At 38.2% G+C, this 14,785-nt stretch overlaps 2 protein-coding genes and 1 long non-coding RNA gene across 3 annotated transcripts in view; 1 reads left to right on the forward strand and 2 right to left on the reverse strand.

The window, feature by feature from the left end:
- LOC132342337 (uncharacterized) overlaps positions 1-14,785 on the forward strand; it is a 62,220-nt gene that overhangs the window by 9,273 nt on the left and 38,162 nt on the right. The window lies entirely within an intron of this gene.
- Positions 867-1,805, reverse strand: OR51P1B (olfactory receptor family 51 subfamily P member 1B). Its single transcript, NM_001390775.1, has one exon. The coding sequence runs from the start codon at positions 1,803-1,805 to the stop codon at positions 867-869; it is 939 nt and encodes a 312-aa protein (NP_001377704.1).
- Positions 8,739-9,686, reverse strand: OR51L1B (olfactory receptor family 51 subfamily L member 1B). The gene has a single exon (NM_001390335.1). The coding sequence runs from the start codon at positions 9,684-9,686 to the stop codon at positions 8,739-8,741; it is 948 nt and encodes a 315-aa protein (NP_001377264.1).

Genomic DNA, 14,785 nt, shown 5'->3' on the forward strand with positions numbered 1-14,785 from the left:
AACATTTACTGCTAATTATTAAAATCATAGTTCTGTTAAGAATAGTCTAACCTGGATTTAGTGAGCATATTCTCTAGTATGTCAATATGAATATAAATCAAAATCATGTTTTTATTCTGTATAGTGAAAAAACACAGGTTACTATTATTGTATTATCATACTACTATAATACTATTGGACTTCCCAGGTGATGCAGTGGTAAAAAATCCACCTGGCAATGAAAAAGATGCAGGAGATGTGGTTTTGATCCCTGGGTCAAGGAAATACCCTTGAGTAGGAAATGGCAAGTTGAAAATGAAAGTGACAGTTGCTCAGTTGTGTCTGACTCTTTGCAGCCCTGTGGGCTATACAGTTCATGGAATTCTCCAGGCCAGAATACTGGAGTGGGTAGCCTTCCCCTTCTCCAGGGGATCTTCCCAACCCAGGGATTGAACCCAGGTGTCCCGCACTGCAGGAAGATTCTTTACCAGCTGAGCCACAAGGGAAGTCCAAGAATACTGGAGTGTGTAGCCTATCCCTTGGAGTGGGTAGCCTATCCCTTCTCCAGCAGACCTTCATGACCCAGGAATTGAACTGAGATCTCCTGCATTGCAGGCTGATTCTTTACCAACTGAGCTATCAGGGAAACCCAGTAAATGGCAATCCACTCTGGTATTCTTTCCTGGATAATATCATTGACAGAAGAGCCTGGAGGGCTACAGTCCATGGGATGGCAGAGTCAGACCCATTTGAGCATGCACTCACATAATACTACTATTATCTTAAAAACAAAATATCAATTTTAATATTTAAAATCAAATATCTACATTAATATGAAATCATTAACATAAAGAAGGGAAAGAGAAAGGTGTGTTTTAGAGTTTCTTTCAAACTTTCTGTTGGTTGAATTTCTTGAGGATTCTGTCACAAATCTGCTTGGTCTTGACACTATAGACAATGGGGTTCATGAGGGGTGGCACCAGCAAATAGACATTGGCCATGAACACATGGACAAATGGGGAAGCATTCTGCCCATAGCGATGGATCATAGATAGTCCAATCATTGGTGTATAGAAAGTGAGTACAGCACAGATATGAGAGATGCAGGTATTAAGAGCTTTCACTCTCTCTGTCCTGGAGGCTATACTTAAAACTGTGCCAAGGATGAGAATATAGGAAAGCAGGAGGAGGACTGAATCAAGTCCCTTGGAGCAGATGACCACCATGAGGCCGTAGATGCTGACCCAACGGCTGGATACAGTTGTCTTGATGAGGTCTTGGTGCAGGCAGAAGGGGTAGGAGAGAATATTGACAGGACGATATTGAAGCCTTTTTAAGAGGAAGGAAGCTGGAAAGACCAGAGCCAAGGCCCTTCCGGTGATTGCCAAAGCAATCCCAATGATTACATCATTGGTTAAAATGGCTGCATAACGCAGGGGTGCTCGGATTGCTACCAAGCGGTCAAAGGCCATAGCCAAAAGCACAGCTGACTCAATAATTGAGAAAACATGAATGAAGTACATCTGGACCAGACAACCATTGAAAGAGATCTCCCGGGCATGGAACCAGAAAACGCTGAACATGGTAGGCAAAGTTGTAGTGGATAGGCCCAGATCAGTAAACGCCAGCATTGATAGAAAGTAGTACATTGGTTGGTGGAGAGAAGGCTCAGTTCTGATGATAAATAGAATGGTAATGTTCCCTGCAACTGAGGTGGCATAAACCAAAAAAATAGGGAGGGAAATTAAGCCATATCTGCTTTCCAGGCCTGAGAAGCCTGTCAGGAGGAAGCAGGGGTATAGGACAGAGTCATTGAAGACAGACATTGTGCTGATGGAGGCACCTTCAGTCTAGGTGGGGAGACAAAAACACAGAACAATTAGGGTGAAATGCACAAAGAAACAACGCTCTGATGTATTTTGCTCTGTTTACTATTTTCAATCACTCCTATGCTCATTATGTATAATTACCACCTGTATTGCTTATTTTACAACTTATTTAATTTTCTTCATTGTGCGTTTATTGAGAACATATTCTATTAAAGGAAATCTGGGTAAGCTAAAATATAGAGAAATATATTGGTCTGGCGAAATTGTTCATTCAGATTTTTCCCTAACATCTTGCAGAATAACCCAAATGAACCTTTTGACCAACCTAATATGAGAAATGCCTTCAGATACTTACAATCTAGTGGATAGAGAGAGCTAAAATTAAAATAAAGTGTTAGTTTAATGCAAGGCCCTTTAAAATACAGAAAGAGGAAATTAACAATGCAGAGAGGTCAGAGAAGATTTGCTAAAAGTAATTCTTGCATTAGGTCTCAAATGACAAACATGAGTTAGACAGAAACAAAGGACTGTGTTGGGTGGTCTATGCTGATCGACACACATGTAAATGCAGAGAGGTATTAATGTAATTGAAGGTAAGAGAGGTAAGTGACTATAATTGAATAAAGCTATAGATTAGGGACAGAAGTCCCCTGTGGCTCAGAAGTAAAGAATCTGCCTGCAATGAAGGAACCTCAGGACATACAGATTCAATCCCTGGTCTGGGAAGATCCTCTGGAGGAGGGCATGCAAACCCACTCCAGTATTGTTACCTGTAGAATCCATGGATAGAGGACTCTGGCAGACTTCAGTCCATAGAGTCACAAAGAGCTGGACAGGACTGAAGTGACTTAACACATATGCATAGGGTATGTAGGCTTTTCAGATGGTTATTGGAATTAAGACTGCATATATGGACCAAAATTTCAGAAGGAATTTATGCATAAATATAAAGATCTTGGACATAATCTTAGAAGACATAAGAAAGACATTTTAACAAAAAGTGAAAAATTCAACCATATTTGTACTATATTGATGTCATATGACCCCCGATCTACCCTGTTGCACTAATTCAATTACACTTTACAATTTCCTCTGACACACTTAAGAAAAAAAAGTAAGTAAATAATTTCTTCTCTCTCTATAGAGATCAAAGGAAATTTTCTCTCTGATACCATTTTCCTTCCTTTGTAGGAACAGATTCAACTAGAATAATTGCTTTATATATTCTTGTCCTGTGGTTTATATACTATGCTAATCATAACATATTAGGTAATACTGGTCTTTTACATCTCCCTTTATTTCCTAGCTTTTTATATCACAAATTTCTCCTGATCTCTTTTATCATCACTGAACGATAATTGTCATCCCTTTGAGTCTTACACACACTTATTTTCTTTGTCCTTGATACCCTTCCTCAAATCTTTGAATACCTTCAGAAATTCCATCCTGCCTACATATTCCAGGTCTTCCCTCTAAGATCACTTTCTTCTACTTTGTAGAAAAGTCTCTGACTTAGTATATTCCTAGTCCATTTTCCATAGAGGAGTCTGTCTGATACAGACGTAAGCAGTCAGCTCCCAGTGGCTGTTTCTCCAGAGTAACAGAAAGTCTGGAGATAATTGGCATTCACTGGTTCTGTCACTTTGGAAGATTAAGAAAATTTTTGAGCATAAAATTGGGAACTGTATAACTTTATATAATATTTAAAAGATTTAAGAAAATATATCTGAAATTTTGGCACAGTTTCCAAGACCTCGGAGACACTTGGGGCTTAAGTGAAGCAAAATGGTAATGGAAATGCTGAAGTAGCCACAATCTTAAGCATATCAGCCTGTGCACCAGTAACCAAAATCAGGTGTAACCTGGAGTGCCCAAGTTATCACTTATAAGATGTTACTCCTCAGGGCTTTTCTTCAGAATCATTTTGCTTAATTCTCTTTTTGGCTTGTATTTTAAGAGCTTATGGAAAAACTTAAATGATCTTTTTGGCCAACCCAATAATATTGCTAAGTGTGCATGATTTTAGAGAAGGAAATGGCACCCACTCTAGTACTCTTGCCTGGAAAATCCCATGAATGGAGGAGCCTGGTAGGCTGCAGTCCATGGGGTCGCAAAGAGTCGGACATGACTGAGCAACTTCACTTTCACTTTTCACTTTCATGCAGTGGAGAAGGAAATGGCAACCCACTCCAGTGTTCTTGCCTGGAGAATCCCAGGGATGGGGGATCCTGGTACGTTGCCATCTATGGGGTCGCACAGAGTCGGACATGGCTGAAACAACTTAGCAGCAGCAGCAGTGCATGATTTACTTGAGAATGAGATAGGAGGGATACTCAAATCGTCATTGTTGTCATTTTTAACATTATCGTTTTTAGTTAATATCAGATAGCAGTGTTTTCAGAAACCAGAGGTTTTAGTACATGGGTCCCCATCATATGTTGTATCTATGCCTGGACATGAGTTAATAATACCATCCCAGAGCTCTTCTGAAAAGCTTCAGAGGACAATTGCTTGGGACAATTGTCCCTTTCAGGGACATGACAATCTGTACCTCTGACCTATCCCAAAACAGTCATTTCACACAAGCTATGGTCATCCTATCACTTGACTTCTCTGTCTACTTTCTAAATTCTTCAAATATATTAGATATTAATTCATTACCCATTTTTTCACCTTTGAAGACTTCTTTCAGGTATAGACAGGTTGGCTGGATCTCCAGTCTGCCAAGCACGGGAATTACTTACAGGTAGAGAAAGCCACTGAATATGGGCATAAGAGAATAATAAAAATACAGTGGATCTTGATGCAGATAGTTCTTCAGGGAATCATAGGTGTCCTGAGCAGGGCATTTGCAACTCCAGAGCCAAGATAGCATATTTTTGTGTTCAAGGTTCTTGGCTCTGCCCAGCGAGGTGCTTAATCAGCACTACACTTTGGTGCTTTTAAATACTCTAAAAGGAATGTCCCCCTTTGACTAGTCCATTCCCTCAGGACTAATTTTTTTTTTTTTTTCCTTTAATGTGAACTCCAAGGAAGGTAAATGATGTCACTGCCATTGAAAGACTGTCTTCTGCTCTGGAAAAGGAGATGATCATGCCAAATTCCCAATCTGGGAGTCCAGGCTCAGAAGCAACTGAGAACAACTGGTGGCGTAGGAAACCTGAGCGGTCACTGATAGAGTGCTAGGGACTCAGAGTGAACGAGTCTGAGAGTTAAAAAAACCCCACGGGAACCCTGTAATAGGGGTTCCCTAAAATATTGTGATATTTGCCTTCAGGAGTTTTTCTAAGTTTCCATAGTAAATGTGAGAAAAATTCCCTTGTGCTCCCTGTAGAGAGAAGGGGAAAGGGACCATTTTGAAGTATGCCAGAGCACTTGTTCTTTTCAAGAAGGCCAGTCGTAGGGAGAAACTAGTTAATCAGAGGCTAAACTGCTGGGGCATTATCAGCTCCTAACTGTCCTGGAGGAAGGAATACCCAACTCCAGCCTGCACTAGCCTTCCTATTCCATGTAAGGGAGAGAATTAAAAAATAAAAGAGAAACACTTGTGAAGTTCTCAGTCCAGGGGCTCTGTGAACTCTTTAGACTCACTAAAAGACTGAGACCTAATCACAGGACTACAGGATGCTTTCCCTCCCCCATGCCTTACCACACATTAACAAGTGTCTATTTAAAGCTGTTCCTTTTATCTGGTACATAATGTCCAGCTATCAAGAAAAAAATACAGAGTCCTTTCTCTTCTGGAGTAATGTATGTGAGAGAGGTTTTGTTTTGCTTTTTTTTTAGCTTTTTATTTTGCACTGGAGTATAGCCAGTTAACAGTGCTATAATAGTTTCATATGGACAGCAAAGGGACTCAATCAAACATATACATGTATCCATTCTCCCCCAAACTTCCCTCCCATCCAGACCACCACATAATATTGAGCAGAGCTCCATGTGCTATACAGTAGGTTCTTGTTGATTATCCATTTAAAATATAACAGTGTGTACATGTCCATCCCAAACTCTCTATCACTTTCCTCCATCATTCCCTCCCTCCTGCTCCTGCCTTGGCAACCATAAGTTTGTCCTCTAAATCTGTGAGTTTGCTTCTGTTTCAGTTTAATGAACTTAATAAACATATTAAGTTCATTTGTATCATGTCTTTTTAGATTACCCATATAAGGGATTTCCTTCTCTCTCTGACTTACTTCACTCAGTATGATACTCTCTAGGTCCATCCCGCATTGCAGGTGGTCTCCCACATTGCAAGTGGCTTCTTTACCAGCTGAGCCACCGGGAAAGCCCAAGAATACTGAAGTGGGTAGTCTATCCTTTCTCCAGTGAATCTTCCTGACCCAGGAGTTGAACCAGGGTCTCCTGCATTATTGGCCGATTCTTTACCAGCTGAGCTACCAGGGAAGCTAAGCTCCATCCATGTTGCTGCAAATGGCATTATTTCATTTATTTCAATGGCTGAGTAATATATTCCATTGTATGTATGTATATATACCACATCTTCTGGGCTTCCCTCATGGCTCAGATGGTAAAGAATCCACTTGCAGTGCAGGAGATCTGAGTTCAATTCCTGAGTTGGGAAGATCCCCTGGAGGAAGGCATGGCAACCCACTCCAGTATTCTTGCCTGAAGAATCCCCATGGACAGAGAAGCCTGATGGGCTACAATCTATGGGGTCACAAAGAGCCAGACATGACTGAGCAACTAAGCACATACATACCAAATCTTCTTAATCCATTCCTCTGTTGATAGACATTTTGGTTGTCTCTATGTCTTAGCTATTGTAAGCAGTGCTGCAATGAACACTGGGGTGCATGTATCCTTTTGGATCATGTTTTTCTCTGGATATATGCCCAGGAGTGGGATTTCAGGGTCAAATGGTAGCTCTATTGTAAGTTTTTGAAGGAACTTCCATACTGTTCTCTGTAGTGGCTGCACCAAGTCTTAAACTTCTCCTGGAAGTTGGAGAATGTTATTAACACATGCTCTTTTTATTCTTCATTCTGCCTCTTCTTCTTGGAATACCTTGTCCAGTGGTGTGCTAGTAAACACTTGATGACTTAACCAGTCATTAAGAGTAAAATACAAAGTACTTTGTTTTCTAGAGTAATGTACGTGAGATTGTTTGTTTTTGTTTTTTCCTTTTTTATCTTTTTAGTTTTCACTGGAGTATAGCCAATCAACAGTGCTGTAATAGTTTCAGGCGAACTGCAAAGGGACTGTCATTCTCTGGGAGAGTTTTGAAAAGCCCTGATGTGTAGTGTCTGTCAGTTTCTGTTGTGGAAATACTCCCATCATGACCAATCATGACCAACTTCAAACTACCAATGTGACATTACAGAACGTGCAGTTGAAATGAGATATGCATGGTTAGCTTTCATAAGGCAAAACCAGCCAGCTTAAGCATACCAATTTCTTTCACACTTTATTCAGGAGGTAGGACTGAATTTGACCCATGAGGCACTGCTGAGTGTCAACTACCACAATACCTGATTCCTTAACCCCCAAGTAAAATTGGCCACTCTTTAATAACAATGTTTCAATGACTTCTGTTGATTTTTCTAAGCTTTCTACATGTATACCTCTATTAAATATTAATTTCTTAACATTTAGATCATCCATTCCACTTTTTATATATCCACACTATTGAAAGCAGTAATTGCTACGACATATGTTTCATGTTTCTCAGTGTATATTTATTGGGAGCATGAAAAGACAGTAGTGTTAATATAAACAAATATTTTATGAACATTCATGCTGATTGGGGAATACTAGCACCATGGTGACATGTTATTATACTAGTAATGACCCCATGATAAAAAAAAAAAAAATTGCAATACAGCTAAAAAGAAACTGAATATATAGGAATAACAAAATATCACTGATGAAACCATATGTATGTCATTTTAACGAAAAAAAAAAGTAGCAAATTATCTACAATAAGGGAACTGAGAATGACACTAATATTAGCAATCCACACAGACATGAAGAAGAGGAAAGAATACTATTAAAAAATGAGAGTGATTATCACACGCCAATCCCAATACACTCATGGATTTAGACATGGAATTCTGAGCTATAGTACTGAACAGGAAAACTACACATTTGCCCATGTATTTAGACATGTGCTATCAGGATTTATTGGGCAACTCCATGTGTCTGTCCCAGCATTTGATGGCAAGTTGAAGGAGCAGATAGACCTACAATGGGGTTGGGAGAAAGAACCCATCTTTCTCCCAGTGCCAGCAACACTGAGGCCTCCAGGAATGTGAATGTGTGGATGAAGAAGAGCTGGACATAGCAAGCACTTGCCTGGATCTCCCAAACATTCTCCAAACATAGCACAGCAAGCATGATGGGAAGTGTGGATAGGCACATACTTAGGTCAGTTGGTGCCAACCAATGATGAGGTGAGGACTTATTTCATAGCCAACAGTGACTGTAGCAGTTCAAATTCCTCCCAGGAAGACAAGTTCCAAACCTACCCCAAAAGTCAGAAATATTTTTGTTACAATATTGTGACATTTTGGCATGAGAAGCAAAATAAAATGGAGAAAGAGAGATTGATCCTGAATTTTAGATCATAAACATGAGAAACTTATGAACTTAGTTATATTACATAATGAAAGTTATTATAATCATTAATAAAAATTTAATAATATTAACAAATAGTAAACTTTTTCAAAATAATCTCTTTTACATAGTCTATCGTATATCTCATAATTACCTTGGGGATAGAAAAGGTCATACTTACAATTTTGCTATGAAAAATATGAATTTCATAAGGGTTAGTGATTATCTGAAATCATGTATATAGGAAGGGAAAGAATTAGGAATTTAACAGATTGACCAGGCTTCAGTAATGTACTTCTCATCTACTTGAGAAGCTGCCTTGTGATTTTCAGTGGGAAAACCAAAGGTTAGAGGTACTTAAAACCTCCTCCTTATCCCAAACTTGCAGAGAATTCCTAGACGAATCTGCTTTGTCCTGATGCTGTAGACAACAGGGTTAAGCACTGGGGGAAGAAGCAGGTATATGTCCGCCATAAGGATGTGGATTATGGGAGACAAATGCTTCCCAAAGCGATGGACCATTGATACCCCAATAACTGGCACAAAGAAGATGAGCACCACACACATATGAGACACACATGTGTTGAGTGCCTTTAGCTGCTCCTCATGAGAGGCGATGCCCAGCACAGCCTTCAGAATCAGGACATAAGAAAGAAGTATAAAGACAGAATCCACGCCCAGTGTGGCAATAACTACACTCAGTCCATAAACACTGCTGATCCTGGCACCTGAACAGGATAACTTCAGAACATCCTGGTGCAAACAGAAGGCATGGGAGAGGGCACTGGCATGGCAGCAGTGACAGTGTCTCAGCAGCAAAGGTGTGGGTAGTACAACTCCCATGCTTCTCAGCAAGCAGGCCAAACCAACCTTGCCTATTACACTGTTGGTGAGGATGGTGGTGTAGTGCAGTGGATGGCAAATAGCAACAAAGCGGTCGAAGGCCATGGCCAGCAGCACTGAGGACTCCAGGAATGTGAAAGTGTGGATGAAGAAGAGCTGGGCATAGCAAGCACTTGCCTGGATCTCCCGAACATCCAAACACAATACAGCAAGCATAGTGGGCAGTGTGGACAAGGACATACCTAGGTCAGTTAGTGCCAACATAGAGAGAAAGTAATACATGGGCTGGTGGAGTGAGGACTCTGTCCAAATAACAGAGAGGACGGTAGCATTACCAATAAATGCTAACAAATATGCGAGGCAGAATGGGATGGAGAGATGTGAATGAACATACTCCAGTCCAGGAAAACCCCTCAGAATAAATATAGGTTCCATAGTATCACTGTTATTCCAGACCACCATGGTGACTCTTGACAAACAGGAATATTTTCTGTTTCCCTGCTGTATTACTCAAAGTTACCCCTGATGAACATAAGCAGAACCATCAGTATATGATACACCTTTCCTCTAATCTCATAGAGGAGATTACCTCTTACAGTTCTTATGTAAGAAACATTTCCCAGTAGTCAAAGGCATCAAATTCTAGAACAACAGTGTGTACCCCACAAGTCTGGTCATCTCTGACAAGAGCTTTGATGGATTTTCATTGAAGACACTAAAAAATTAAACAACAAAAGAACAGAGAAAGAAATATTTACTATATATTATACAATAAAAATAAGAGAAAATTCAGAGTAAATATCTATGGATTTTCATAAGCTTCCTTTCAGTAATGTTCTTGAATTAATTTATTGTTTCTAGGCTATCTTTTAATCCCTGACAGCTGATTTGGCCCTAAAGGCTCACCATTAATTTAACTTCATATTTATTTAATAATGTATAATATTTTAAATTGAAAATATGCAATATTTTAATAGTAAAATAAGCATGCATTATATGGAAAGAAGGAATGGAAAAGGGTACATATGTATATTCATTCCCTCTTTTATTCCCTCTTTCCATATATATATATATATATATATATATATATGTAAGAGGGAATATATATGTATATATACATAAAATAAAGTGAAAGTGAAGTTGCTCAGTCGTGTCCAACTCTTTGCAACCCCATGGACTGTAGTCCACCAGGCTCCCCCTTTCATGGGATTCTCCAGGCAAGAATACTGAAGTGGGTTGCCATTTCCTTGTCCAGGGGATCTTCCCCACCCAGGGATCAAACCCAGGTCTCCCGCATTGCAGGCAGATGCTTTAATCTCTGAGCCACCAGGGAAGCCCCCAGTACATAAAATAAGGTCACTGTTATTTTTGAAGCTCTTTCCATATGCCTTCCCACAAAACAATATTAAAATACATTTACTTCAGACATCTAGTACATGTCATGTGTATTTAATTAGTAATAATTTGCAATATATCCTCTTCATTTCTATGTATCATTTCTTGCTTGTTTTTTTTTCTCTAAATGTGGTTTCTACATAATCACATTTTGCAAAATATTCTATCAAATATTACTGGATAATGAAGGTGTAGTACATATGTACAATGGCATATCACTCAGCCATAAAAAAGAACAAAATAATGCAACATGCATGGACTTAGAGACTATCATACTTGGTGAAGTAAATTAGATACAAAGACAAATATACTACCGTACCTCTTATATGTAGAATCTGAGAAAAAAAAAAAAAAGGTACAAATGAACTTATGTATAAAACAGAAGTAGAGGCAGGGATATAGAAAAAAACATGGTTACCACGGGATAAGTGAGCAGAAGGGATATATTGAGAGATTGGGATTGACATATACACAATACTATATATAAAATAGATAGCTAATAAGAACCTGCTGTATAGCACAGGGAACTTTGCTCAATATCCTGTAATAATCTATATGGCAAAAGAATCTTTAAAAAAGAAAAAAAAGAGTGGTATATATATATGTGTAATTGAGTCACTTCGCTGCACATTTGAAATTAAACAACACTGTAACTCAACTATACATCCATAAAACATTTTTAGAAAATAGTAACTGTTTTCCTAATTTTATGATGCTTTGGCACCTATCTCTGAGAGCCCATAGCAAACCCATCAATGCAGCCCAAGGCATTTACCATCAGTGGCTTTGGCTTTCACTAACAAACAAGTTCTTTTTCCCTTTTGAAAATGCAATTTTAACATCTGGTTTTACTTTCCCTGAACAGTCTCCATTGTGCTTGCCTCTACTAATGCTGTGTATGCGATACCCTTGACTGATGGCGTTGGGCACAGAAGCTAGGCCCTATGGGATAACCAGCCCCTTCTGTTCTCTGTTTTATTTTAGCCCTGTCTAAGCCTATTGACTGTCCTTGTGAAGATTCTTCACTTGCCTCATCCTTTGAGTCTAGATATTGTAAGCTTCATACATCTTCGCTACAATGTCTCAGCTTCTCCCTCGTGCTTCTTTGTAGACCCTTAGTGTCTGACAGCTTAAAAACTGAAAGGTCTCAGGCTCAACAGTCTGTAATTCCAAAGAGAACTTTGGCCTGGCATCTATAATGAGGAACAGAAGGAAATACCAAGCAAACTTTCTCTTCCTGGAATAAGAAAGATTTGTCACTTTTCTGCCGATGCAGCCATCTCTGTCCTCTTAGAGTAGGACATCTCTCTGCTACTGTTTTCCAGCCCCAAGCAGTTTACACTGAACCTTCACTAGCTCTGTTGTCTAAGATGAAGCAGTCAGCCACTCACCATGTTCTGCATTTACCAGACAGGATAATTGTCCAACACATTTATTTTTGTTTACCTTCAAACAACACTTTTTGCTTAATCTGCAAAATCTATTAAAATATCTCATTGAATTTCTTTATTCTTCTTCCTTATTCAGAAATTTTGCTTTAATTTCTATTTAAATCTCAACTTATCAAAAGGCTCTAGATATTAACATAGAAGTACAAATATAGAATGCATACATACAAAGATTATATTGTGGTCATATTAGAAGGTGATTTATTTTCCCCATGCCAAAAATTATTCTATGCATTTTCCTTTTATTCTTCTAACCTTAATATAAATCACATTTTCTTTAATTCTCAGAGAAGTTACAAAAAGTAAGGTGAATCATTGTTCTTTTTAAAATATTTTTCTCCATGCTCTAGATCCTCTTAGTGCAAACTGCAGCTTTAGAAAACTTCAGTGATTGGCCGGTCCATAGATTTAATTTTGGGACAGGCAAGAATATCCCTATTTACACTCTATTTTTCCTGCCCTTTTCTCTTACTGACTCGCCTATGATGTGTTTCAGTTTTTCTCAGTCCCTTCATTATTGCCCTTTCTCTGTATATTTTCTTCTGCCATTCAATACATTTCATTAAACATAATTCTTTGGGTCATTTTGTTTATTTTAATGCAATTTAATCACAGTAAGGTGGAAAATAAATAGTAGAAAGAGACTGGACCAATGACAAGATTGTTTCAAAGGACAGAAAAGACTCATGGAATACAGTTACCTATTCCAAACAGTTAAGGGAGAACCACGGAGGATAAGAAAACCATTTTATTATAGCCTGTCTAGCATCTTGCCTACAGTCTTCAATTACTTGTTCACTGACCAACCTATCTTAAAATTGTTGATAAATATTGAAGTAGGATTTAAGATATGTCATATACTTCAAAATTGTTTACCTCTAAAGACAATGAAACTCCTGTTTTCATTCTTCATAAATTACACGTTGTTCTTTCAATGATTTTTGTTCTCTTTTATCTTTGTATCTTAAACTGTGCCAAAATCTACCCACTATTTATTTGTAATTAAAAAATTTTAAATTTACAAATAGGCCAATTATATCAATATGAATCCCTAATCATACAACCAGTAACTCATTTCCCAGTGTTTCAGTTCCATACTGCTTTTCTCTGCCTAAACTTTCCTCCACTACAGGTAAAGTCACATTCTATTTTGGTTGATTTCTCTATTTTTTTTCAGCCTTGCTATTATCTTTATATTTCTTCTCATTTCTCTTTGTATTTCTGTGCTTTTATTTTTTGCCCTCTTTGCTTTATTTCTCACCCAAGAAGACTTTTCATCTCTGTCTGAAGATCAAACTTGAATGGATTCCAGAGGCTATAATTTTGATTCTCCACATAACTGAGGTCTTGAAAACCTTTGATTCTGTAAACAGTGAGGCTTAAATGTTTATACCATCTCTATATATATATTCCTGGTTTCACCTGAGATAGAAGCTTAGGGATTGGTTTCAGAGGCAACAGGATCCCTAGAGATGAAATGAATATAAACAGCCCTTAACTGTACTAAAAGCATGTGATCCTGAAATTTGTAAAAATGTGTCACTACGTTTATCCACATACCTCTCCCAGTCCTTTCAAATCTAGTTTTCACTTTTATAACGAGCATATAAGAATAAATTCATGATAATACTCTAACCCCCTTCTGTTTTAAGGTATTTCCTGCTTCTCACTGAACAGAGTTTTTCATTAGCTATGTGTTTCATAATCATACATTAAGCCTTAAGAGGATTCAAGTCTCCACATTAAGCTCTGTAAAGGCAAATTCCATTCTCTGGTTCATTACAATTTCCATAGTATTTAGCATGGAGCAGTTTTCCAATCCATTCTTTTTCTTAGCTTATATCTTGGTTATCTACCTCTTTGAATGTATTTATAGATTTTAGAAACAAGATCAATTTACACAAGATATATATGGGGACTTTTACTGAAATGTATTAAATCTATAAACCAATTTTGGAAGAATCGTAATTTGAATCCAAGAAATAGACCTCAATTAATTAAAGCTTTTATTTTTTTTTCAGTGCCATTTTATAGTTTTCTGCTATATAAAAAAATTACTACAGAAAACTCAATTAAATAGAGTTGGGAGACCAGAGTGGGGAGCTCTCCTGCCATAAAATGATAGGAGAGCCCAAGAGGAAGAAGAAAAACTATTCTTCTTTCCTGACAAGGACTTAGCTAATGAAAAGTCATGGACTCTTTGTTTCCAATAGCTTTCCCATTTTCCTTTTTCTCTCTTGTAAAAGCTTTTTTCTTCCCTTGCCATATGGAAACTAGCACATGGCTCACCATTGTTGAAGACCCTGAATCACAATTTTCTGCTGATCCTTAACAAACTCATTTTGGCTGGAAAAATACTTGTCAGATCACTTATTTCAGGTCAACATTAAAAAGATAATATATATCTTATATTGTGCAAGTGTGTGCCCAGTCACTTCAGTCATATCCTACTCTTTGCGGTCTTATGGACTCTAGCCCACCAGGCTCCTCTGTCCATGGGATTCTCCAGGCAAGAATACTGCAGTGGGTTGCATTTCCTCCTTCAAGGGATCTTCCTGACCCAGGGATTGAACCTGCGTCCCTTTTGTCTCCTGCATTGGCAGGCAGGGTTCTTTACCATTAGCACCACCTCTTATATTAGATTTATTATTAAGTGTTTGTACTAATTTATCCTTATCTGAAGAGCATTTAAAATCATCTTTTTCTAAATCTTTGGTA

Source organism: Bos taurus, chromosome 15 (genome assembly GCF_002263795.3).
Source record: "Bos taurus isolate L1 Dominette 01449 registration number 42190680 breed Hereford chromosome 15, ARS-UCD2.0, whole genome shotgun sequence".
In the NCBI taxonomy this organism is placed as follows: Eukaryota; Metazoa; Chordata; class Mammalia; order Artiodactyla; family Bovidae; genus Bos; species Bos taurus.